At 37.3% G+C, this 26,122-nt stretch overlaps 2 protein-coding genes across 7 annotated transcripts in view; one reads left to right on the top strand and one right to left on the bottom strand.

Moving 5' to 3' along the window:
• The window catches only part of KPNA5 (karyopherin subunit alpha 5), a 49,237-nt gene extending 45,816 nt beyond the window's left edge, over positions 1-3,421 (bottom strand). Inside the window, exon 1 of the mRNA XM_069599185.1 lies at positions 2,133-3,421. Coding sequence (XP_069455286.1) covers positions 2,133-2,136 — 4 coding nt within the window. The 5' untranslated portion in view covers positions 2,137-3,421. The remainder of the gene's footprint in view (positions 1-2,132) is intronic.
• Positions 1,493-26,010, top strand: ZUP1 (zinc finger containing ubiquitin peptidase 1). Of its 6 annotated transcripts, none has more exons than XM_069599180.1 (10): positions 1,493-1,912; positions 5,627-6,199; positions 10,359-10,469; positions 12,406-12,527; positions 14,374-14,542; positions 17,385-17,573; positions 17,864-18,029; positions 22,604-22,755; positions 23,799-24,019; positions 25,769-26,010. In XM_069599180.1, the coding sequence occupies exons 2-10, from the start codon at positions 5,641-5,643 to the stop codon at positions 25,814-25,816; spliced, it is 1,737 nt and encodes a 578-aa protein (XP_069455281.1). In that variant the 5' UTR covers positions 1,493-1,912; positions 5,627-5,640; the 3' UTR covers positions 25,817-26,010. The 6 variants fall into 6 exon arrangements, with proteins under 6 accessions (XP_069455281.1, XP_069455285.1, XP_069455279.1 ...); XM_069599178.1 differs by lacking the exon at positions 1,493-1,912 and adding an exon at positions 3,691-4,022; XM_069599179.1 differs by lacking the exon at positions 1,493-1,912 and adding an exon at positions 3,733-3,970.
• The last annotated feature ends 112 nt before the right edge of the window (positions 26,011-26,122 follow it).

A 26,122-nucleotide genomic window follows, 5' to 3' on the forward strand; every position in this document is an offset into this window, starting at 1 on the left:
TACAATGCTTTAAAAAGTACTTTGCACCTCTTAACACATGTATATAGTTGTGCAACTAAAATACATGTATAATCAACCAATATCTTTATAAAACAGTCAATAAATTAATTTTAGCAATACTGTGTGCACCTACAAATACTTATGTCTAGAAACAGTTCAATCTAACTTTCTTAATAACGTTTAGCATTATTCTCTATTTTATATATAAAAGCTCTGTTGCACTAATAAAAGCTTAGGCTTGGAAGGGAAAAACAAAGTTAATTACCAAGCAAACTGGGCTTCATATTAGTTGTTGAATTACACTTAACAGTATAATATCTTAGCAAAATGAAATGTTCGCAGCAACAGACCTCTTTACAATATTTACCACCTATACATTAGGCATCTTCTAAGCCACTGGCCTCTAAACTTTTGATCACATATCCTATGCACACAAAATACATTTGGGAATGCACCCTCAATATGCTTGTTTATTTATATATGCATATTACTAACTTAATAAACTATCCAATTATAAATTCACAGAAATTTTTTTAAAAATAGTTTTATAAGATAAGCATAAGTTCTAATATCTTCTCCCCACATCTGATTGAATTACCTTGTGCCTCCCATCACACACAGCAGACAGTACTCCTAAGATCATCAATCTAGGCAATGACAAATTAAAATCTTTCAGTATAAATGCTAACAAAATAAAATCTCACGCCAGCAACTCATATATTATTTGTTTTCCTTCTATAGTACTAACTTCTTGTCTCTTATTTAACATCTGCATCCTCACTGCAGTTGCTTTAAAGGGGATATAAAGTTCAAGGAAAATGATTTTTTAAAGCTGCATCACCCAAGGGGATTTTCTTTCTCTGGAATATAGCTTAAAAGACTATACTTCAAAGCCTGCTGTCTCATACAAGTTATTTCAAATATAAGAAATGCCAATCAAACACTATAATGTTGCCAGAGGAATTTTTTTTTTTCAGTCATAAGCTTATTTTTGACTCCACTCTTTGAAAAAACTGTGCTGAGGTTAGGCAAACAACTGGAATCTGAACTTTTTCTAAAACATATTAACGGAATTTCTTGTCTCCATAAAGCCTGCGTTTCTATGGGCTTGGGTGTCTGTTAGTAAAATGACAAGATCAGTACAAAGGGGAAAGTGCAGCAATCAGAACCCCTACAAGCAAACAAGCAGTACCTGAAGATCTAAAGGACAGAGCTATTCCTGTTTACCATGAGAGAAAGTCACTTTTTTAAAATAAAATATAAATCATGGAATGCTGTAACTAAGAGACATCAGATCAGGTTTTTTTAAAAAGTGTTCAAAAAAAAACGAAGAGTAAATGCCAGTGTCATATTCTTTTGAAGTAGCACTATCCCTTCTCACAGATTTCAATTCCTCTCAACTCTTGTGCATTAGTGAGGAGACACTATTAAACTGTCACCTTGGAAGTGATCTAGCAGAAGCATCTAACCCGCGCTGGCCCGCGTCAGCACTGAGCCCTTCCAGGCATCTGCGCCAGGTGGACGGCAGCGCTGGAGGTAGAGGGTGCGACACGTAGGCCCCTGGGGCTGAACCTGCCTTATTCTGGACACAAAAGAACTTCTAACAAGCGGAACAGATTGCTGAGCCCCTGAAGTGGCAGGCAACGTCCGATAAGACCATGTACCGAAAGAAAAAAAAAATACTAATAACTGCCGAGAGACAGCGGAGCAGAGCGGCGAGAGGATCCTGTGCCTAAAGCTCCTGAGCATCATCAGCCTGGCTCTCGGGGAGGCTCTGAGCTCCCTGCGCCTTCGCGTCCTCAAGGGAAAGGTCTGGCCGCCACGCCCCCGCCGTCTCCCTCTGGAGAAGCTGAGAGAACCCGGCCCAGCCCGGAACCCTTTGTTGCTGCTGCTGCTGCTACTGCTACTGCTGGTAAGTCGCTTCAGTCGTGTCCGACTCTGTGCGACCCCAGAGACGGCAGCTCACCAGGCTCCCCCGTCCCTGGGATTCTCCAGGCAAGAACACTGGAGTGGGTTGCCATTTCCTTCTCCAATTGTAGGGGAAGATAAAAACAGTGGCCTCAGGAACTAGTAGCTCCCGAAAGGACCAAACCCGAGGCTCACCCCACCTGGCGTGTGTCACTCCCACTTACCCATTAATGTGGCACTAGCCGGCGCCCTGACTTCCCAGTCTCCGGCTGTGGCGGCTGCTGCGGTAACTGTGGGGTCAGCCCTCCGCCCCTAGCTATGAGTACAGAGACCAGGCTCACAACGCAAGATGGCGGCCTCCTGCGCCCCTTACTCTAGACCCCCAAGTCTGGGCTCCCAGAAGCCCTTGCACGCGGCAGCGGTGGCGGCGGCGGCAGCGGCGGCGGCGAAGCTGCTGCTCCGACAGGCAGAGGGGCGGAGAGACGCGGACGCCCCAGCCCCACCCACTCATGGAGGATCCGGCGACTTCTAGACTCTGGGATTTTAACTCTGCGCGTTGCTGTGGCAGAAGTGTGTCCTACTGCCCTGACAGCAGTAGTGCTCCCTGCCAGTTCTGTCATTCACCCGTTCGTTCTTTTGTTCATCCATCCGCCCAAGCTTCCATCCATTCATTTATTCATCTTACAACGTAGTATTGACGGAGGGACTAATCTGTGCCAGACTTGATTTGATGTTGGAGGTACAATAGTGTACACAACGGATAAAAATCCTGACCTCGTGGAGCTTCATTTTCTTCAACCTCATTCACTGCTTCCTATCTTCTCTGCTCATTTGTTTCAACCTTTCAGTTGAAAATTTTTGGATGCCGTGACATCTGTGGATTTTTTTTTTTGCAAAATAGTAGCCACTGATGTATGAAATAACTCCAAGTAAAGTACTCTTGATTTTTTATAACACACATACAGCCTTGTTCAACACATGATTCAACCTTGGGGTTGAACAAGCAGTATTGAAAACAGGTTGTTTTCTCTATGTAGTTCTAGGCACAGAATATGCAAGATAAATAACACATGATTCCTTCCCCAAAGAAGCTTCTGTTTTCCATCTCTTGTTCTTTTTGTTCTCTTTTCTGAGAAAATTTTGGGTTATCTTACAGCTCTCTATTAATATGATTTTTTAAATTCTGATATTGTATTTTTTAAGTACCAAGAGCTGTTTCATATTTTTAATTCAGGGATCAAAATAGCGTTATCTTGTAACCGTGAAGCAAGAACAGGTCTTTGCCACCCTCCATAGTTAGAGGACTTTGGCACGCTGTAACATTATAAGCCCTTGCTTGATAATGTGAGAGTGCTACTCAGTCAGGCCCTGCTGCTGCTGCTAAGTCGCTTCAGTCGTCTCCGACTCTGTGTGACCCCAGAGACGGCAGCCTACCAGGCTACCCCGTCCCTGGGATTCTCCAGGCAAGAATACTGGAGCGGGTTGCCATTTCCTTCTCCAATGCAGGAAAGTGAAAAGTGAAAGTGAAGTCGCTCAGTCGTGTCCGACTCCTAGCGACCCCACGGGCTGCAGCCTACCAGGCTTCTCCATCCATGGGATTTGCCAGGCAAGAGTGCTGGAGTGGGGTGCCATTGACAGTGGATATTGTGGATTCGTGTAATGCCTTAGGACACAACCTGAGAATTCATTCATAGAGACCTCTGAGTCTAGTGTCTCGTCTTAAATTAGGCGTTGGAACCTTGACGGGGAAACGACTACGACTCCCACAATCCACCACGACCCAGATTAGCGTGCAGAGGTTCATGCTGGGATTCCTTCTCTTCCGGGGAAGAGAGGAAAAGCTTTTTTGAATGTGCATCCGGAGGCTGAGGCTTTTCAGAGTCGCTGGTTCTCTTCTCGGTTAACCGTCAGTGTCTGGGTAAAAATAAGGGCCTACCTCAGTTTTTCAGGCCGGGAAAGGGAATCGACAGCGCGCAGCACTCCTTTGCCCGCGAGCCAGACGGCATCTGCTGCGGGATCCGAAGAAGAAGGGCAGTGTGACAGCGGCCGGCTCTTCAGGCCGGTAGGAACTGACCGTCCCAGCCCCGGATCCCTAGGCCGAATGCTTTGACCCAGTTAGTATCGGGACTGGTTTCATATCCTGGCCTTGGGACGTTGCCATGGACCTTTGGGCACGCTCCGGCACCTTCCGCCGACCTCCACACATGTGTCATCCACTTGCTCTAAGTGTTGGGGAGCTCAAGCACACCATTCTGGGTCCCGGCCCGGGAAAAGAAGAGAAATGAGTGTCACGTTCTTTGCACTGATGGTTTGGGAGAATTTACATCAAAATCAGAGACTGTTTTCACTTGTCTGAGGAAAAGGGGTGGGGGGCAGGGAGACGAAGTTGGGCGATCTTATTAAACTAAATTTATTTAAATAGTGGGGATAGTTTCCTTATTTTCACTTTCTCTTTGTTTTAAAACAGTTTCTAGCTGAAAGATAGTCTAGGTAGTAGAAAGGTTGTGACTGTGCTTGCTTTTGAAAAACTTCTTAGCAAAATTTGTGTCAGAGCCAGAAATTTGTAAAACCCAGAAGTGACTGCTGATTCAGTGTAACTCATTTTGTAGGCCGAACCTCAGAAAGGGGAGGTGTGTCATCTAAAATTATGAAACCTGAGATTATAACCCAGTTCTCTTGACTCTGGAATCAGTGCTCTTTTTAACTGTGTTCACTGTGCTTTTATGTTTTGGGTGGAGAGTGCACCTCTGGAGCCTGACTGGGTTAGCATTTGGGCTAATCATTTTCTGGTGCTGGTGACTTTGAGCCAGTTTCCTTCATTTAGAATGATCGTGTGTGCCCAGTCAATTCAGTCCTTACAACCGCATGGACTATAGCCTGACAGGCTCCTCTGTACATGGGATTTTCATGGCAAGAATACTGGAGTGGGTTGCTATGCCCTCCTCTAGGGGATCTTCCCGACCCAGGGATCCAACTTGCGTCTCCTGCATTGCAGGTAGATTCTTTACCGCTGAGCCATCAGTGAAGCCCAGAATGATAGTAATGGTGCTTTAATTAGTTTGACATATAAAACTCTTCAACTGTTAGCTGCTATCATGGAATTTGTTTATTTGCGCAACTGATTGTTAACTTTAAAGTTTTTGTATTTAGATATATTGGTTGATAAGGTTTCTTCTCTTTGTTTTCTCTTACTTGGCTTATTTTACCTGGGCGAGTTTATATACATTATTTTTTCTTTACCTCAGTCCAGACACACTGAAATTTTTGAAAAATTTTTTATTTCAATTTGCAGTATCATTGCCTTTGTTTAGGGATTCCCTGGTGGCTCAGAGAGTAAAGAATCTGACCCAGGGCTCCATCCCTGGGTCAGGAAGATCCCTTGAAGAAGGAAATAAGAACTCACTCCAGTATTCTTGCCTGGAAAACCCCATGGATGGAAGAGCCTGATGGACTACAGTCCATAAAAGTCAGACACGACTGAGCAACTTCACTTTCGCTTTGCCTTTGTTTTATCCAAACCATTAACTTGAAATACAGTAGTTGAGATTTATAAATAAATTAGTATATTTGAGGAACAGTAAGGACATTGAAAATTTCTTCATCTAAATAATCTAGTCATAAATAACATATATAGTTGTTCCAAATCCTTTTATAAAATGTATTTTCTTTTTCTTCAGCTCTTACTTTCTAACATAAATAACATTGTATTCTTTTCTAGTTACCTGCTCTACCATGCTATCTTGTGATATTTGTGGTGAAACAATATCCTCAGAACCAGACATGAAGGCTCACCTAACTGTTCACATGGAAAATGAAGTTATATGTCCATTTTGCAAGTTGTCAGGTGTGAATTATGATGAAATGTGTTTTCATATTGAAACTGCTCATTTTGAGCAAAATGAACTAGAAAGAAACTTTGAGAGGATTAATACAATACAGTATGGAACTTCCGATAACAGGAAGGACAGCAGCCTACAGTGTAGAGCAGACATTAATTCAAGTGTTCATTCAGCTTGTGCATCTAATCAGCCGAAGATTTCAGCTCAAAGCCTGCCTGAGGATGGTACTTTAAAACATAAAGACTTTTATTCAGAGAACTTAACTGAATCTAGAAAATTCCTGAAAAGTACGGAAAGACAGTCTGACCGAACCAAAATTAAAGAATCAATTTATGAAACGATGTACAGTCCTCCTGAATGTCCATTCTGTGAAAAAATAGAAGATAATAGTCAAGATATGGAAACTCATGTGAAAACAAAGCATGCTGATCTTTTAGACACTCCATTAGAAGGTAAAGTATTCATTTTATATAATAAGTAGCATTAGTCTCAATTTAATATGTAGTATCCCAAAAGTTGGTTTGTAAATAAGATTACTACAAATGTGTTTTTAATTTCAGTTTATAGCATTGCTCATTTGCCAATTATAATATGAAACTACTATAACGGAAAAGAGTTTTGATGCAAACAAATGTTTCATCTACTTCGAAAGTAGCTGTAGAAACTTGAGGAGAAGCAGACTCACAGTCTAGTTTCCAGAGGAAGAAAGTGAAAATGAAAGTGTTAGTTGCTCAGTCCTGTCTGACTCTGTGTGATCTCATGGACTATAGCCTACAAGGTTCTTCTGTCCATGAAATTCTCCAGGCAAGAATACTGGAGTGGGTTACATTTCCTTCTCCAGGGGATCTTTCCAACCGAGGGATGGAACCTGGGACTCTTGCATTGCAGGCAGATTCTTTACCAACTAAGCCACAGGGAAGACCAGTTTCCAGAGGGTATTCTTTTATTTACTACCCAGGCCAGTGGCATCTGGATTCTCTGGGATTGTGATTTTCTGTTACTGAGTTCTACTTTGATTCTTTTTTGATCAGAGAGCAAACTATGATTTAAGTTCTTTTGAATTTGTTCAAGTTATTTAAACTTGTTTTATGGCCTAAGATATGGGATATGGTCTGTTTTAGCACATGTTCACATGTTCCATAGACATTTGAAGAAAAAAAATTCTGATGTTGTTGGATCAAATGTTCTATATTTGTCAGAGTGTGTTGTTTGATTGTGTTCAGATCTTCCATGTCCTTACTGATTTCCTGTCCAGCAGTTCTACCAGTTTTTGGAAGGAGGTTAAAGTTCCCTATTATGATCTATATATATCTATATATCCCAGTATATTTGTCTGTTTTTCCTTTAGGCTCTATCAGACTTGTTTCATATATTGTGAGGCTCTGTTGTTGGTGCATACACATTTAGAATCATGTGTTTCTTTGATACTGTTGAGTTTTAAGAATAATTTATATATTGTGGATGCAAGTCCTTTACTGGATTTTGCAGATATTTCACAGATATTTTCTCTCAGTCTAAGACTTGTCTTTTCATTCTCTTAACAGTGTCTTTCACAGAAGTTTTTACTTTTAATGAAGTTTGCCTTATTTGATTTCTTTTTTCATGGGTTGTGCTTTTGGTGTTGTATCAAAACTCTGCCAAACCCAAGGTCACCTTTCCCATGTTATCTTCTAGAAGTTTTGAATTTTACATTTAAGTCTGATTCATTTGAATAATTTTTATGAAAGGTTAAGGAGAGAAAACCTATATGCAGATCAGGAAGCAACAGTTAGAACTGGACATGGAACAACAGACTGGTTCCAAATAGGAAAAGAAGTACCTCAAGGCTGTATATTGTCACCCTGCTTGTTTAACTTACATGCAGAGTACACTATGAGAAATGCTGGGCTGAAAGAAGCACAAGCTGGAATCAAGATTGCCAGGAGAAATATCAATAACCTCAGATATGCAGATGATACCACCCTTATGGCAGAAAGTGAAGAGGAACTAAAAAGCCTCTTGATGAAAGTGAAAGGAGAGTGAAAAAGTTGGCTTAAAGCTCAACATTCAGAAAACGAAGATCGTGGCATCTGGTCCCATCACTTCATGGGAAATAGATGGGGAAACAGTGGAGTGTCAGACTTTATTTTGGGGGGCTCCAAAATCACTGCAGATGGTGATTGCAGCCATGAAATTAAAAGACGCTTACTCCTTGGAAGGAAAGTTATGACCAACCTAGATAGTACATTCAAAAGCAGAGATATTACTCTGCCAGGAAAGGTCCGTCTAGTCAAGGCTATGGTTTTTCCTGTGGTCATGTATGGATGTGAGAGTTGGACTGTGAAGAAAGCTGAGCACCAAAGAATTGATGCTTTTGAACTGTGTTGTTGGAGAAGACTCTTGAGAGTCCCTTGGACTGCAAGGAGATCCAACCAGTCCATTCTAAAGGAGATCAGTCCTGGGCGTTCATTGGAAGGACTGATGCTGAAGCTGAAACTCCAGTACTTTGGCCACCTCATGCGAAGAGTTGACTCATTGGAAAAGACCCTGATGCTGGGAGGGATTAGGGGCAGGAGGAGAAGGGGATGACAGAGGATGAGATGGCTGGATGGCATCACTGACTCAATGGACATGCATTTGAGTGAACTCCAGGAGTTGGTGATGGACCGCGAGGCCTGGCGTGCTGTGATTCATGGTTCGCAAAGAGTCAGAGATGACTGAGCAACTGCACTGAACTGAACTGAAGGAGAGGGCATATATTCATTTTTTGAATTTTAATAAATGCTATTTTTTAGGAAAGTTCAGGTTCACAGTAAAATTGAGTAGAAAGTACAGGGAGTACCCAAGTACCCCCTGTCCCTATATCCTCCTAAACTCCTCAAGCATTCAACAACCCATACCAAGTGATACATTTGTCAAAGTCAGTGAATCTGCATTGATGTCAATATCACCCAACGCCCATGTTTATATTAGGGTTCACTCTTGGTGATGTACACAGGTTTGACACATGTATAATGACATGAACCCACCATTTAGTATTTAGTATCATACAGAATAGCTTCACTGCCCTGAAAATCCCCTGTGCTCCACCTGTTCATCCTTCGCTCCCTGTGGCCACTGGCTACCATTGATCTTTTTACTGTCTACATATTTTTGCCTTTTTTAGAATGTCATATAATTGGAATCACATGCCATGTAGCTTTTTCATATTGGTTTATTTTACTTAGCAATGTGCATTTAAGATTCCTCCATGTCTTTTTATGGCTTAATAGCTTTTTTTTTAACTGAATAATATTCTTTTGGATGTTCCACAGTTCAGTATCTGGTCACCTACTGAAGGTCCCTCTGGATGCTTCCAAGTTTTGGCAATTACGAATAAAGCTGCTATAAACTATACTGGCTTTTGTGTGGACAGAAGTTTTCAATTCCTTTTGGTAAACACAAGGGAATTCGTGATTTTTGGATCATGTAGTAATAGTATGTTTGGTTTTATAAGAAATTGCCAGACTTTTTCAAAGGGATTAGACCATTTTGCATTCGCACCAGCAGTGAATGAAAGTTCATGTCCTTGTCAGCATTTGGTGTTGTCAATGATTTTGTTGTTGTTCGGTCACTAAGTCACATCCAGCTCTTTGTGACCCCCATGAACTGTGGCACACCAGGCTTCCCTGTCCTTCAATATATCCCTGAGTTTGCTCAAACTCCTGTCCATTGAGTCAGTGATGCCATCCAACCATCTCATTCTCTGTCACCTGCTCCTCTTGTCCTTAGTCTTTTCCAGCATCAAGGTCTTTTCCAAAGAACTGACTCTTCATATCAGGTGGCCAAAGTATTGGAGCTTCAGCTTCAGCATCAGTCCTTCCAATGTATGTTCAGGGTTGATTTCCTTTAGGATTAACTGGTTTGATCTCTTTGCTGTCCAAGGGACCCCCAGAAGTCTTCTCCAGCACCACAGTTCAAAAGCATCAATTCTTCAGTGCTCAGTCTTCTTTACGGTCCAACTCTTACATCCATACATGACTAGGAAAAACCAGAGTTTTGATCATACAGATTTTGACTAGCCAGATTTTGGTCATTCTAATATATATGTAGTGTTGTTTTATTTTAATTTGTAATTTTCTAATAACATCATCTGTACCCAGTATCAGCTAGGTCTTGGTCTTATAGAGGTACCATTTCTCTCTCGGGCAAGTTGTACCTGTCTGTCTGAGGTACTGGTTAATGGATGCAGCTCTTTGATCTTATGCTTCCAACTAGGGCATTTGATCCGTGCCCAGCTTTGTGCTGAATGCTTGAATTCTGCATATCACCACTTAGTTTGGAGGGTACTGAGAATCCAGCCCCCAAAATCCATATCTAGACTGACCGCTATTTACCATTTTTTTTTTCCTTTCTACTTTTCTTATTTTGACTACAGAGCTGAATATTTATAATTAATATTTTCTTTCACTGTAGTGATAAGAGGTTTGTGCTTATGCTCAGTCTTTCATCTAGAAGTAGAAAATTGCTTTAAATCCAGCTACAAAGAGCTTTTACTTAATAAAGTTAGTGAGTAGTAGACAGTCTTTGACTTGATGTGAAAAATCTAAAGATTTTAAAAATAAAACCAACTAAATTATATTTCTAATACAGACTGTAATCAACTACTCTATGACTGCCCTATGTGTGGGCTCATCTGTACAAACTACCATATTCTGCAGGAACATGTTGACTTGCATTTGGAAGAAAGCAGCTTTGGACAAGGTATGACTATATGTTTAAAGATAAGGATGTTATGATTTAATTTCTACTTCCTAGGACATTATCTACTTTTTAGATTAGTATTATAGAGGGGAAGAAAACACATTGGTTAAAAATAAATCTGTCCCTTAAAAAATTTTTCATACAGCTTCAACTTGTCAAAGATTTTTCACAGAAAAGATTGTAAAGGATTAACTGGTGTGACTAGCAATTGAATTAGGGGTGTGCATCCAGGGTTTTGACCCAGAACATCAGAAGATAATGAAATATTGTACCATTTTTAAAATCTTTTTGATTTAAAAGTTGAGGCCATTCTTCCAGCAGCTGGAAGTAATTGAATTTAACATCTTATCAGTAAAAATTGTTTATGAGCTCAGAAGCTGCCATATGGCACATGTCATTTTAAAAAGAATGTGAAGTATGTGACTTCAAAGTTTTTCAAGTACATTTTCAACTACTCTTCTAGCTTCTTTATTACCACTGACTAGTTTTATAAGAAATTCTAAAATTTTCTTCTGTTTCCCTATCTTTTTTGCTAGTGGCATTGATTAAGTAATCATGATGGTGCCTTAGAAATGGAAAGATCCTATATGAGTTTCACAATTCCATTGAAACAAAATATAAAGTAGACAAAAAGAGAAACCAATTGTGTTCTACTGGATATCAGTTTCTTAAGGTACATAGATATCTCCTGTTACTGCAGAGGTTTCTAGTATTCATTATCAGCGATCCTAGTACAGTTAGTGATATCCATGGACAGCATTACCCGATCACTCAGCCTAATACCAAGATGAGAATTGCTGGAGTAAAGGTGGAACAGTTCTTTACTAATTACGGTGGAAGAATAACTCTGATGTTGAGTTTCTGATAATTCTTTGTTTATGATAAGCTTAGTATGCTGCTGCTGCTACTGAGTCACTTCAGTCCTGTCCAACTCTGTGTGACCCTATGGACTGCAACCCACCAGGCTCCTCTGTCCATGGTATTCTCTAGGCAGGGGTACTGGAGTGGGTTGCCATGCCTTCCTCCAGGGGATCTACCCAACTCCAGGATCTAAACTGGGTCTCAGGCAGATTCTTTACCACTGAGCCACCAGGGAGACCCAAGCTTTGTATGGGTACATGAGTTATTTTCTGTAACCTCCATAGGCTTACACATAGGCTATGTGTACTCCATAGGCTGGAGTCTGAGGTGAATCTGAGTGAATCACTGTAGATAGCCTCATAAGTATGCTAAAAATCAGTTTTGGATTGTGTATTTCCGCCAGTAAAAGTGGGGACCAATTAGGAAGAGGTATCAGAGGCTGAGCGATTTGAAGGGAAAGAAAGAATATTCAGATACATAATTAAACCATCAAATTGAGAGGTCTAGGAGATGCTAGCCAGAGGGCACCGAATAATAGATGTGTAGGACACTGGATAGAGAGCAAAATGGGCAAGTTATACTGTTTGCTTGAGGTCAGACATTAGGTTATGATCTAATATCTGTACTTTGCTCACTTGTTTTTTTATTCTCTTAATTATTTCCATCCTCCCCTCCCCCCCACCAAGTATGTCTCTTAAAAACTAATCTGCCTTATATGTATTAATGAGGGGCACCACTTCAGGGTGCTACTTAATTTCTCTCAAGTTCCGGTTTCTTCAACAGGTAATAATACTTCCTAACTGTTATGAAGATACAAATGAGATATTTAATGAGAATTAATGAGACGTGTTTGTCACAGCCTAAACACTCAGTGAATATTAGTGATTTAAGTGAAGGTTGTACCCTTACAGAGGCAGTTCAAGTTCTGCTGGATTTATACTCAGTATTTCTGTGACATCATAGTCATGAATAAACGGCAAAATAATAGCCTTTACTCCATTTAAAAAATATGTACTAACATATAATTGAGCCTTGATTTCAATCTTTTATTCTAAATATTAAAAATATATGATAGGTGTGAATAGAGTCCAGTGTTCTAGAGATCTAGAGTTGGCTCAACAGCTTCAACAAGAAGAAGACAGAAAGAGGAGATCTGAAGAATCAAGACAAGAAATGGAAGAATTTCAGAAGCTGCAGGTACAACGATTAATAATAATTATATTATTTTGGTTCAGTTAGAGTTCTTATTTTTCAAACATGCTGTTAAAACTTCAGTTTATTATTTTTGTCTTTATTATAATACAAAATATTTTTTACGTGTATTTTTTATAGTTCATAACAACCACCATTCATTTACATACTGGAGCAAACACTTCTTATAAAGTGGCAGTCCCCAACATTTTTGGCACCAGGGACCAAGACAGTTTTTTCATGGACCTGGAGTGGCAGGGAGAATGGTTTCAGGTTGATTCAAGTGCATTATGTTTATTATGCTGCTGCTGGTCTGACAAAAGTTTCAGACAGTAATGCAAGTGATGGGGAGCGGCTGTAAATACAGATGAAACTTTGCTCACTCACCTACTGTTTATCTCCGGCTGTGCGGCCTGGTTCCTAACAGGTCATGAACTGGTACCCGTCTGTGGCCCCGGAGTTGGGGACCCTGATGTAAAGTATCTTGCAGTCTTCCATACTCCATGAAGTTATGTTAGACTTTTTTTTTTTTGAACAGCAGAGGAAGAAATGGAAACAAAGAGTGCTTTATGTAGCTTAACTTGTTCAGGATTGGGCAGTATCAAATGGTGAAGCCTACTTTTAAACCTATGTTAATGGAGAAAACTAAGAAATTGAGACTCAGAATTTTAAATGTTTGCATAAATACTTAAAATAGAAACTTAGAATTAATGTCTTCTGAGTCTTAAATTCTTTTAGTGACTGAAGTTCAAGAATTTAGAAAGAACCACTTTTAATGGCAAATGCTTTTTTATGAAGTTTGAGCCTATCTTAGGTGAATGGTAGTATCTACTGAACTAAACTGGTAGCTTCTTTTATATTTTAACAGCTTTTACGACTCTTTTCAGTCCTAACTTGCTGTGGACTACGTAGTCATTTGCTAATAATGCTCATAGATTTTAAATGTTCTTTTTCTATGTGCTTATAGGATAATGTCTGAATAAAAAGGGTTTATGAATGGTTTGAAAATGTTCAATTAAACAGGTTTGTGTACCTGATGTCTTCTTAAAGCCTTTAATATACTAATATGCATTGTACATGTCATAATCTTCCTGAACTTGTTTGACCTCTAACTTTTTTCCCTCTGATTTCTTGCACATGGCTATTCTTTCTTTAGAATATCTAATTTAGGCTATTTTTCTCATCCATGGTTCATCTATTTGCATAATTATTTTCCCACCAAGATTCAGAGGAGAAAAAAGTTGACTTTTCCTATATCTTCTCTACCTTATATTATCAATACAACAGTTTTCAATGTTTAGGAGAGTATAAGTTGATTATGTAACTTTGCAGGTTAGTTGTTTAGATCTCAGAAATATTTTTGTAGGGGCTGTTTTAACATATTATTTTAGGTTTTCTGTCAGTGTGCAAAAACATAGTTCATTTACTGCATAGAATAAATACCTGAGTGAATTGTGGATTAAATAGGCCTTTCTAGGCTAGCCTAGGAACCAGGTAACAAGTACAGGTTCCTTGACAGGTTGTCTTGAAAAAAATCAGCAATATGGTCAGAACTCATCTGCTTTTCACATTACTATTAACAGGAAGATTGGATTCTCTACTTTCCCTACTTCAAGGAAAACAAGTCTCTTGCCATGATGGTTGTTTGTAGAGAAAGGCTGTTATTAATTAACTCAAGGATTTTTTTGTGCGTGATTATTTTTCATAAAAATCTGTAAGTTGACTCATATAGAAGTCTATAAACCAGAATGTTTCAAAATATATTTCCAGATGTATAAAATAGTGGTAAATTTTTCACCTCATTGATATAAAGGGACATAAAAATTAAGTCATTTGTTTTTATGTTCAATAGAGACAGTATGGTTTAGATAATTCTGGAGGGTACAAACAACAGCAGCTACGAAATATGGAGATAGAAGTAAATAGGGGAAGAATGCATCCATCTGAATTTCATAGAAGAAAAGCTGATATGATGGAATCACTAGCTATTGGTGTTGATGATGGAAAAACAAAAACATCTGGTGAGTATTTAAACATCCAAATCATGGTTTTAATATTGCAAACATCACTGAAGTAATAGGATTATTTGAATTGTGCTTGATTTTCACAACCCACAGTTTATATAGTTTTAGGTGAGACCAGGTGTTCAAATAATTTTTTTGTGTGTTGTTTTAAAACTCCTGACCTTTTATTTTTATAGTAAATGATTCACTTTTATCTTGTATCAATTTACTTGACATTTGAAAACAGACCTTTGAGAATAGTTTTTATTGAAAGCTTACTATTTTCCAGACAATTACTGTCTAGTAAAATGTAAGTGAGCCACATAAATAATTTTAAATTTCCAATAGTCACATTAGAAAAATAAAGACTAGGTAAAATTAATTTTAATATTTTCCCAGTATATCCAAAATATATTTCAGTGTGTAATCAGTATTAAAAATTATCAGTGCAGTATTTTGCAATCTTTGTACAGTCTTTAAAATGCAGTGTGTATTTTAGTTTGCAGAACATCTGAGTTTGGACAAGCCACATTTCAGGTGTTCAGATAACCATATGCAAATAGTTTCTGCCATATTGTTCAGTATAGTTTTAGACACTAAGACCTTTATATATATATTGTGTCATGTAACTCTCAAAAGAAAAATCTTGTGTATTAGATTTTTCTGGATGAGGAAATTGTCTTAGATTAAATACTTTCCTAAGGTAAGGTTGGGCTTCGCAGGTGGTGCTAGTGGTAAAGAACCTGCCTTCCGATGCAGGAGACATAAGAGATGCAGTTTCAGTTCCTGGGTTGGGAAGATCCCCTGGAGAAGGGCATGGCAGCCCACTCCAGTATTCTTGCCTGGTAAATCCCATGGACAGAGGAGCCTGGAGGGCTACAGTCCATAAGGTTGCAAAGAGTCAGACATGACTGAAGCAAATTAGCAGAAGGTGAGGTTGTGTAGCTAGTTATTGGCCCAGTTGGTATTCACCATCAGATCTGTCTTGTTCCAAAGAATCTATTTTTTCCTGATATCTTCCACATTTATAAAAAACATATCTGTTAGTATAGTTAAAAAATATTATATGAAAACAGCTTTGTTCCTGCCACCCAATTTTTATGAAACTTAATGTTTTTAAGCTGTAAAACCTTTTATATGTATTTTAAACCCCTTGTGTACCCCTCTTTGATTTCTAATTTCTCCTCCTCCACAAAGGGAATCATTATCCCAAATTTGGCATTTATCAATCTCATATATGTTTTAGTAATTTTATCTTATATGTAAGTTTCCATAATAATATATAATCTTTTATATTTTAAACTATATGTAGGTTGGTGTACAATATGTGTGCTCTGATTGGATTTGCTTAAATATGTTGATTCTTAAACTGTGCTGTTTTCACTTTGCTGAATAGAATTTGCTGTTATGACTTACATTGTTTCCAGTGTTTTATTCTTAAAAATTATGAACAGGCTTCCTCCTCAAAAGTTTCTCTAACATCCAGACCAGAAATACTAGATTAAAGGACATTTGCATAATTAATTTCATTAAGAGTATTATGAAGTTGTTTTCTAGAATGGTTATAACCTTCATTAGATCGTTGTGTTTTTGACTCACACTTTATATTGTGACACGTTTAAGTTTTTGCCGTTTAATGGTAAGATACTTAATTGTATTTCTCTGATGACTCCTGAGTTCGTTTCTTCTGTAAATAACCTAGTCCCTTTTCTCGTGTCCATTGGGTTGTTTGTCTTTTTCTTATTGATTTTTGGCAGTCCGTTAAGTATTCAAGATATTATTTCTTCATTGATGATATGAGGAGCAGTTTTCTTTTTCAAATCTATAATTTGCCTTGAATCCAGGTCTCCCGCATTGCAGGTGGATTCTTTACCAGCTGAGCTACAAGGGAAGCCTGAGAATACTGGAGTGGATAGCCTATCCCTTCTCCAGTGGATCTTTCCAACCCAGGAGTTGAACTGGGGTCTCCTGCACTGCAGGAGATTCTTTACGAACTGAGCTATCAGGGAAGCCCAAATTTTGTATGTGGTGTCTTTAATTAGGTAGAATTTTTTAAATTTGAATGTAATCAGATTTCTCAGTCTTTCCCTTTACTTGTGTCTTAAGTGTCTTATTTAAGAAATTCCTCCATCTTTGATATCATAAACATATCCTTTTATATTGTCTTTAAATATTTATACCCTTAAAATGGATAACCAGCAAGGACCTACTTTATTAGATACATAGCACAAGGAACTCTGTTCAATATTATATAATAATCGTAATGGGAAAAAGAATTTGAAAAAGAACAGTTATGTATAACTGAATCACTTTTCTGTATACCTGAAACTATCACATTGTTAATGTTAATCAACTATACTCAATATAAAATAAAAAGTTAAAATAATTACGTATATATATGTACATAAAAACAATTCTTTCATGTAGATCTTGGTATTTTTTTATGCCAACTGGAACTAATTATGTCACATAAAAATCAACTCACTGTGATAAACCATAATGAAGTTTTTGAATTGGGAGCAAATTGATTAGAACTGAGCTTCAGAGAAAATGATGTCCAGCACAATGTATAATAAAATGGAGAGATAAGAAGAACATTCATTCAGCAGTGTACTTTTATGTTGCAGAAATAAAAAAGGCAAACAATTTCAATTCAGCATAATAAGTGATATGCTAGTGTTAGGAATCTTACATTGTGTAAAACAAGCAGGACAATAACTAAGACTATGTCAGTAAAAAGGTAGAAGACGGAATTGGCAGGATTTACATGTGCCTTGAGAAAGAGAATGATACTGGAAATGTATGAGACAGACATAGAAAGGTGATAGCCTTCTAAACCTAAATCTCTTTTCCATTTTAGGAATTATGGAAGCGCTTTATACGTATTATCAGAATGCTGCCACAGATGTGAGGCGTGTGTGGCTTTCTGCAGGAGTGGATCACTTTCATTCATCTTTTGGTGATAAAGGTTGGGGTTGTGGTTACAGAAATTTCCAAATGCTGCTTTCATCATTATTGCAAAATGATGCTTATGATGATAGCTTGAAAGGTATGTGAAATACAGACTCTGAATTTACCATCTAATAAAGTACATATGATGTGGAATGAATTAATATATAGTATGCATATTAAAATTAATAGCTTTAATAAAGATGTATTTTAGTGGATATCTGCATTAAAAATCTTCATTCTGGTTGTAGGAAGAGAAAATGATATAGTAGATGTCAGAAATAACTGTCTTAGAAATGATAGGTTCTTGTAGAATATATGATATACCGCTAAGTATTATTCAGTACTTTAGTAACTGTCATATTACATGTTTGCTTTGTATAATTTTAGGTATGTCAGTTCCTTGCATTCCAAAAATTCAGTCTATGATTGAAGATGCTTGGAAGGAAGGTTTTGATCCCCAGGGTGCCTCTCAGCTTAATAACAGGTTACAGGGAACAAAGGCCTGGATTGGAGCATGTGAAATATATACCCTTCTCACTTCCCTAAGGATAAAGTATGTACCTAAAAAGCCAAGTTAATGTTATTGTCATATCTAGGAAGTTTTTGTCGTTTGTGTTTTTTATCAAAGGGATAGTTTAAAAATAAAATTTCAGTTCAGTTCAGTCGCTCAGTCATGTCCGACTCTTTGTGACTCCATGAATCGCAGCACGCCAGGCCTCCCTGTCCATCACCAACTCCCAGAGTTCACTCAAACTCACATCCATCGAGTCGGTGATGCCATCCAGCCATCTCATCCTCTGTCGTCCCCTTCTCCTCCTGCCCCCAGTCCCTGCCAACATCAGAGTCTTTTCTAGTGAGTCAACTCTTCGCATGAGGTGGCCAAAGTATTGGAGTTTCAGCTTTAGCATCATTCCTTCCAGGGAACACCCAGGGTTGATCTCCTTTAGAATGGAATCGTTGGCTCTCCTTGCAGTCCAAGGGACTCTCAAGAGTTTTCTCCAGCACCGCAGTTCAAAAGTATCAATTCTTCGGCACTCAGCTTTCTTCACAGTCCAACTGTCACATCCATACATGACCACTGGAAAAACCATAGCCTTGACTAGACGGACCTTTGTTGGCAAAGTAATGTCTCTGTGCTACAATATGCTATCTAGGTTGGTCCTAACTTTCCTTCCAAGGAGTAAGCGTCTTTTAATCTCATGGCTGCAAAAACCATCTGCAGTGATTTTGGAGCCCAAAAAAATAAAGTCTAACACTGTTTCCACTGTTTCCCCATCTATTTGCCATGAAGTGATGGGACCAGATGTCATGATCTTAGTTTTCTGAATGTTGAGCTTTAAGCCAACTTTTTCACTCTCCACTTTCACTTTCATTAACAGGCTTTTTAGTTCCTCTTCACTTTCTGCCATAAGGGTGGTATCATCTGCATATCTGAGGTTATTGATATTTCTCCTGGCAATCTTGATTCCAGCTTGTGTTTCTTCCAGCCCGGTGTTTCTCATGATGTACTCTGCATACAAGTTAAATAAGCAAGGTGACAATATACAGCCTTGATGTACTCCTTTTCCTATTTGGAACCAGTCTGTTGTTCCATGTCCAGTTCTAACTGTTGCTTCTGACCTGCATATAGGTTTCTCAAGAGGCAGGTCAGGTGGTCTGGTATTCCCATCTCTTTCAGAATTTTCCACAGTTTATTGTGATCGACACAGTCAAAGGCTTTGGCATAGTCAGTAAAGCAGAAATAGATGTTTTTCTGGAACTCTTGCTTTTTCGATGATCCAGCAGATGTTGGCAATTTGATCTCTGGTTCCTCTGCCTTTTCTAAAACCAGCCTGAACATCTGGAAGTTCACAGTTCACATTAAGGAGCAATAATAAAATGAAAGACTTACAATGGAAACCAACCGCACATACCCTGCTTCTTGATCTTCTCTATTCTCAAGTCTTATTTCTTAGAGACGGCTGTCACTTTCATTGTTTTTAAATGATATGCTTTCATGGCTTTTTCTTGGTTTGTCAGCTTTAGACATTTTCTGTTACATTCTCCTTGTATCTCCCACCTGTTTCTCCTCAATTTTTATAATACAGCTAAATCTCAGTTTTTATTAAGTTAGAGTCATAACTATGTAAATATTATTCACTGATTTTATATCTTTCCTGAAAAGCTTTTTAAAGTTTTCCTTAAGAATTGCCTTCCCTTTTCCCTTTTACTGTTTGTCTACATCATGGTCAAGTTTTTGCAGAAACTCCACTTATGTAACCTGAGGAACTCCTTATTCCTGGAGACGTTTTTCGTGAAGCCGATTGTCCTTCTCTAGTCTGGGTTGTTTACTTCTTGATTCTTTCCATAGCTCTAATCGTGTTGCATATCTTCACTCTGTTGAATTGGATCCTGGAGTTTTTCCTGGATTCCATGTCTCTCTCATTTTTGGATTATTCTCTTTTACTTGAACACTTCCTTTATTAGCTTCCTAAGAAAGGACACCTAGGCTTATTACTGAGTGATAGTTTGTGTTGCTCTATTATTCTTAACTCAAAATCATTTATGGATCAGATTAAGTTGTTCCTCTACTGGCTTCTAACAGTCAGTATTACTTAATGAGAAGGCAAGATGTACCTGGAGAATCCTGTGGACAGAGGAGCCTGGTGGGCTACAGTCCATGGGGTCGCAAAGAGTTCAGTATGACTGAGGGACTAAGCACATAGTGGTTAAGAGCTTAGACTTTTTGAAATAAAATTGCCTACAACTGATTCTAGCTCTCTGCTTATTAGCTCTATGATTTAACTTGTTCGTACCCTAGTTCCACCATTGAAAAAAGAGCATATAAATAGTGACTGCATCGTAGAGTTGTAGTGATAATATAGTGCTTAGACTGTGACTGGCATGTAGTAAGAGCTTAAGGGTTCACTGTTGTTTGATGAGTATGATCTCTCCAGTTTCTTTATTTTTTTTTCTGGCACTCCTGTTGGCCGCTGAACTTTTTTGACTTTTTGAATTCACTGGTTGTGTCTCACTTTTTGATCTTTGCTTTTTGTTTTATTATTTGGATTCTCAACTTTATCTCCTCACTACTGTATTGAAATTTTTATTTTAACAATAATGTTTTTTTATTTTAAGAAGTAATTTCATAGCATCATGGCCTTTTATGGTTGTAAAATTTTTCTATTCCTTGCATTTTTCTCTTTCCTCCATGTTAAGTTAGTTTCATGTCTATTTATTTTAGTCTATTCATTTAGAAGACTTTCTTCTAACTTTTAAAAATCCTTACTGTTTTTCCTAAAGTGAAGAATGAGGCAGTAAAAAAGCTGATTGGCAGTCCTGTAGGGTTTCATGGAGCTTGTAGTTGAGAAAACTTCATTTCTCAGGTGGAAGTTTGCTATGTGGTTGGGGACTCTCAAATATTACTATAAGAGGGAGCTCTTTTCTCAGAGTCCATTCTTGCCTACAGTTCCTCCACTAGGTGAGGAGTTGATCAGTGACTTGCTCTGTTTATTCAACCTTCCAGTTAATCTCGGTTTTCAGCCTCAGTACTACTCTGCCTAGTACCTGGTGTGCATTAAACTTCTGTCCTCTTTTGGGTTTTAAGAAAGTCGTCTCTATTTCTCTGCGTTCACTTTTATGTTTACTCTCTCCTGCTATCCATTTTCCAGAAATGTGTGCCAGTTTCTTGTCGGACCCTGTTCTCTCTCTCCATAGGTGTTTAAATCATTTTCTCCTTCAGTATTACGTTGTCGCGCTTTCAAGAGGCGTCAGAGATAAATGCTTATGATCATCTTTAATAGAAAGTTTGCCTTAAGCTTCATGACTGTATATTTCCTTTTATGTTTGTTTCCAAGTCATTTTGCCAGTGTTTTACATCATTTCTATATATGAGTTATATTCAGAGATAAAAATACTTCTTAAATTTTAAATAGAAAAATGACTGTGTGTATAATAACTTTCTTGAATTATTAAATTCAAAGGACTGTTTTAATGCCCTTTAAATTTTTCTTCTTTTCCTTTTTGCCAGTCTGTTCACACCTTCAGATTATTTATACTATATCATATTTTGAGCTTTTAAGTCATTTTTAAGGAAAGGAAAATTTCTGTTTAAAGTACCTGATATATCATGCTGTTTTCTTGGTACCTGAAATAAATTAGTTCTTTGTAAAGCCTTTCTATTACTATACCCTCAATTTGTTTACTAGTTATTTAAATGTTTTCCTTTTGCTCTATATGAACTTATCCATAGAATACCATTCAAATTTTAAATCTAAACCTGTAGTCAACTGCTAACCCAAGATCACTGTTCTTACTTGTTAATAGCTTTTCCAGAAGTTCATTTCAATATTTAAAGCTCAGGAATAATCAGCTGAAAGTTGTAAATATTAAACTTACTGAGGCTGAAGATAGCAACTAGTACAATGTGGGTGTATTTGGAAACTTTATGGCCAAGAAAGACAAGAATAGGATGTCTGTGCTATACTTTAAAGTGAAAATAAATCTTTTAATTGTTTTTCCTTTCCTTTATACTCAGTCTTTTTAAAATAGTTGTTGAGAAGTATAAATAATGCTCCTGGTTAAAATAATTTGATTTATTCATGGTTGACTTCCTCTTGAGGAAACGGTACCGGCATGGTCTGTTGCCAAATAGTAGATAGATAGATATATAGATGGGGGTACACACAGGTTTTCTGTGATCTTTACAGGTATTCTTTTCTTGTCTATTATTGAAATTTGAGAGAACTGACAGGAAAAATATTTAGGATAGTTTGATAACTTCTTATGGCTGCTGAGGAATTAAAAATCAACTTCTAATTAATCATCAGGTTTAGAGACTTTAGAATAAAAGTCCCCATGTCTCAGGTTATATGTAGACTCTTTAAAATCAGGTATGATCCTCATTTACTACGAAGGGAGATTTTCAGTGTGAGAAAATTTTTGTAACTTTGATAGCTGTCATCAACCTTAAGTTATTTAAAGAATTTCCTCCTAAAATAACAGTTTTCAGATAAATAATACAATTTTATTTCTTCTTAGGAAAACAATGATGAAATAAAATTAATTTAAAATGTTTGCATTTTATAACTCCATTGATAAGTTTTTAAAATATTTTCTAAATAATCCATTTTGTCAATTTTTTTATAGGTGTCGTATTGTTGACTTTCACAAGTCAACTGGTCCTTTGGGTACACACCCTCGCTTATTTGAATGGATATTGAGCTACTATGCTTCAGAGAGAGAAGGAAGTCCAAAAGCAGTGTGTACGTCTAAACCACCTATCTATCTTCAGCATCAAGGTTAGTATGATTTATAGATACTGAGTGTAACTTATAAGATGATTTATTTATATAAGACAACTAATTAGCTTTTGCTTTAGGGTATGTTAAGATTCTGGTAATAGAGGAGAGAAGTATACTGACATTACTCTGATTTGTAGAGCTATATTGTCATCATAATACATTGCAGTAATGGATGATATCCTTGATATCTTTGGAGCAACCTGATTCAGGGCTACCTCTTCCTTTATTATTCATCGTTAATTTTTTTCAGGGCTTTACCTCACTTCAATGAGGGCTTCCCTGACCACCCTTTAAAATTTTTTAGCTCATTATTCTATCCCTTTCTAGCACTGGCATATCCTTTCCCTCTTCCCTGCATTATTTTGCTTTAGCTAACATATATAGACTTTACTCATGTACCTTGTTTATGGAGCATTTCTTCCTATTAGAATGTAAGCGCCATGAAAGCAGACACGTTTATTTTGTTTGCTTTTGTGTCACGAACTGTGTGGAACAGTGCCTAATGTGTGGGTATTTCATGAAATTTCTCAAGTGGATGATTTGAATTGACAGGAAGAAAGAGAAGTAAATGTTAGGAATTTCATTGTTTAGGATAAAAGTTAAGCCCTTCCCATTGAAATTATCTTATATATAAATTAACTTTTGTCTACCTTTTCGAACCATGAGTTTTTGTTCCCCAGCAGTTAAATTTCAAATCCTTTTATCTGAGATCACTTGAATAAAAAGGACTATGGGATTAGGAAAGGAAACTAAAATATTTGACATAGTAGAAGTAGAATATTTTGCCATGAAGCCTTTGGAAAACTAAAATTGAACGAAAGAAAACTGGAGGTTAGGCAGTAGAACTAAAGTTTTGTGTCTGAGAACTCAAAGAACTCAGATAACCAATATGTCAGAGGGACTGACTGTATTTATATACGAAACACACATAAAAAGTATATATAGGGTGTCTGTGTGTGTGTGTGTGTGTGTGTAGTAACTTACAGCTGCTCAAATAGATATCTCTCGCACATTTGTACTCTTTTTTTATTTTTCTACAGGTCATAGTCGAACAGTTGTTGGAATTGAAGAGAGAAAAAACCGAACATTATGTTTACTAGTATTTGATCCTGGATGCCCTTCTCGAGAAATGCAGAAACTCTTAAAGCAAGACATGGAAGTTAGCAGTCTCAAGCAACTACGGAAGTTTGTGGGGAATTTAAAACATAAGCAATACCAGATAGTGGCAGTAGAAGGTGTGCTTTCTTCAGAGGAGAAAATTGTAAGTGTCTAAATATTTTTCATGTGACGCTTGGACAGGTTGAACTTCAGAGTGTAAAATTTTTAAGTTAAAAATCAGTGTTATAAAAAAAAAATTCAATGTTATTCCTTTGTAACTCCTAACACCTCATTCTATAACATTAGATTGGCAAAGATCTGTTGTTGTTCACTACATCATTTAATTCCAGAATGGACATCTTTAAATTTCAGATGATACCCAAATATTGTCAGATACTTTGCTCAGAACTTCATAAAAATATTTAATTTTATAATACATTATTTAATTTTGATTATCAGGGGAGTAATGAAAATGGCAACAGTATGATAAGAAAGTCTAACTTAATCAAGGAGTTCAGCTCATATTGGTCTTAGTTGATTAAATGTGATCCTAGAGATTCCTGAGTCTCTATGTTAGGCACTTGGATATATTGGATGTACTATTGGAGGTATAATTATCACACTATTGAGAGAGTTAAGTACTCTGAGGGACATGTTTTTCTTTCAGATTCAAGAACTGTTCATACACATAATACTTACTGGATATATACAGTTCCAGAAATTAACTCCAGTAGTGTTGCCTCTTTATCCCTTGCATTTAAGTGATGAGCAGTACATTATAGAAAAATTCCTAAGGAGTGGAGCCCCTCTGTTTGTATAAACAGAAGCTATATGGTAGCATGTCAAGTCTAGAAAATGCACAATTCTCTAATCTTGAAGAAAAAAAGTCCCTCTTAAGTACTCCACATTTGTTTCCCTCTAAAGAGAGAAGGGCTTCCCTTACGGCTCAACTGGTGAAGAATCCTCCTACAATGTGGGAGACCTGGATTCAATCCCTGGGTCGGGAAGATCCCCTGGAGAAGGGAACACTTACCCACTCCAGTATTCAGGCCTGGAGAATTCCATGGACTGTATAGTCTGTGGGGTCACAAAGAGTTGGACAAGACTGAGCGACTTTCACTTTCAAAGGGAGAACAGACACCCAGTAGAGAGGAGCATTAATGAAGAATAATAGGATCATGAGGGAAAGGATTAAAGTTGTTTGAAATGAGAGAGAGCTAGAGTAATCTTTTTAGCCTCACAACTTGGGATATAAAGGTAAGGATTGTTGAAGAAGTTCTTCAATTTAATTATGATAAGTTTCTTTGCAAATGTTTATGCAAAGAGGTTTCTTTGCAATGACTTAAATACCAGAATTGCATTCCTTTTTTTAAACCCTCTCATTTATTTGGCTGAATGAAGTTAGAGGTTAATTTTAACTGTTAGAAAAAGCAAGATGCTTGCTCGCCAATATACAGATGACTTTTGAGATCATAGATGAGGTTAGATACTAAGATGGAGTTTAGCTGAGTATTTTATTTGGCTGTTACTTTTCTGGTCTTGAAAGAGAGGCGCTGGTAGTATTTCTCTGCTCATAGTCTCATCTTTATCTCTCCTTCCCTGTATTTACTTGTCTCTTTCTGAGTTTCAGCCACATTTTTACTTTTGATTCATTATTCCATAAAGAGGTGATATTTTCTTTTTAATTTTTTGCATTTTATCTTTATCTCAAATTTTCTTTAATTTTTTATGGCTTGACTTTAAAAATGATTTCCTAATTTCCTAAATTTGAAGTTGTACTGTTCCTTACAGGATTTTCATTATCTTGAAAAAAAATCCCAGATTTTAGTTTTTTTTTAATATTAGATGATAATGCATATTTTAATTAATTGACTTGTCAACTTACTTAACATTTTTAAAATTTCTTTTCAAGGCTAGGAGACAAGCTTCTCAAGTCTTTACAGCTGAGAAGATCCCTTGAAGAAGTCAGCATTTCAGTGATTGTGGAATTTTACTTTTTATTCCAAATTCTGGTATTAACCTTAATACAACATATGAATCTGTGGATTTTCTAAATACTCCATTTATATTTTAATTTCTGAAATGTCTAAATTATACCTTTAGTGCTTCATTGTTTAGTAATTATTCCAATAAAATATCTTGTTTGCATTGTGAGTTTTGTATTTCTTGATTTATCCATGTTTCAGAAACTAGTTTTGTGTTATAGTCATATGACTATTTGTTGAGTTCTAACTTATGTTAGGTATTCTCAGTATTTTGCATGTAT

This window comes from Ovis canadensis, chromosome 8 (assembly GCF_042477335.2).
Source record: "Ovis canadensis isolate MfBH-ARS-UI-01 breed Bighorn chromosome 8, ARS-UI_OviCan_v2, whole genome shotgun sequence".
NCBI classification, from domain to species: Eukaryota; Metazoa; Chordata; class Mammalia; order Artiodactyla; family Bovidae; genus Ovis; species Ovis canadensis.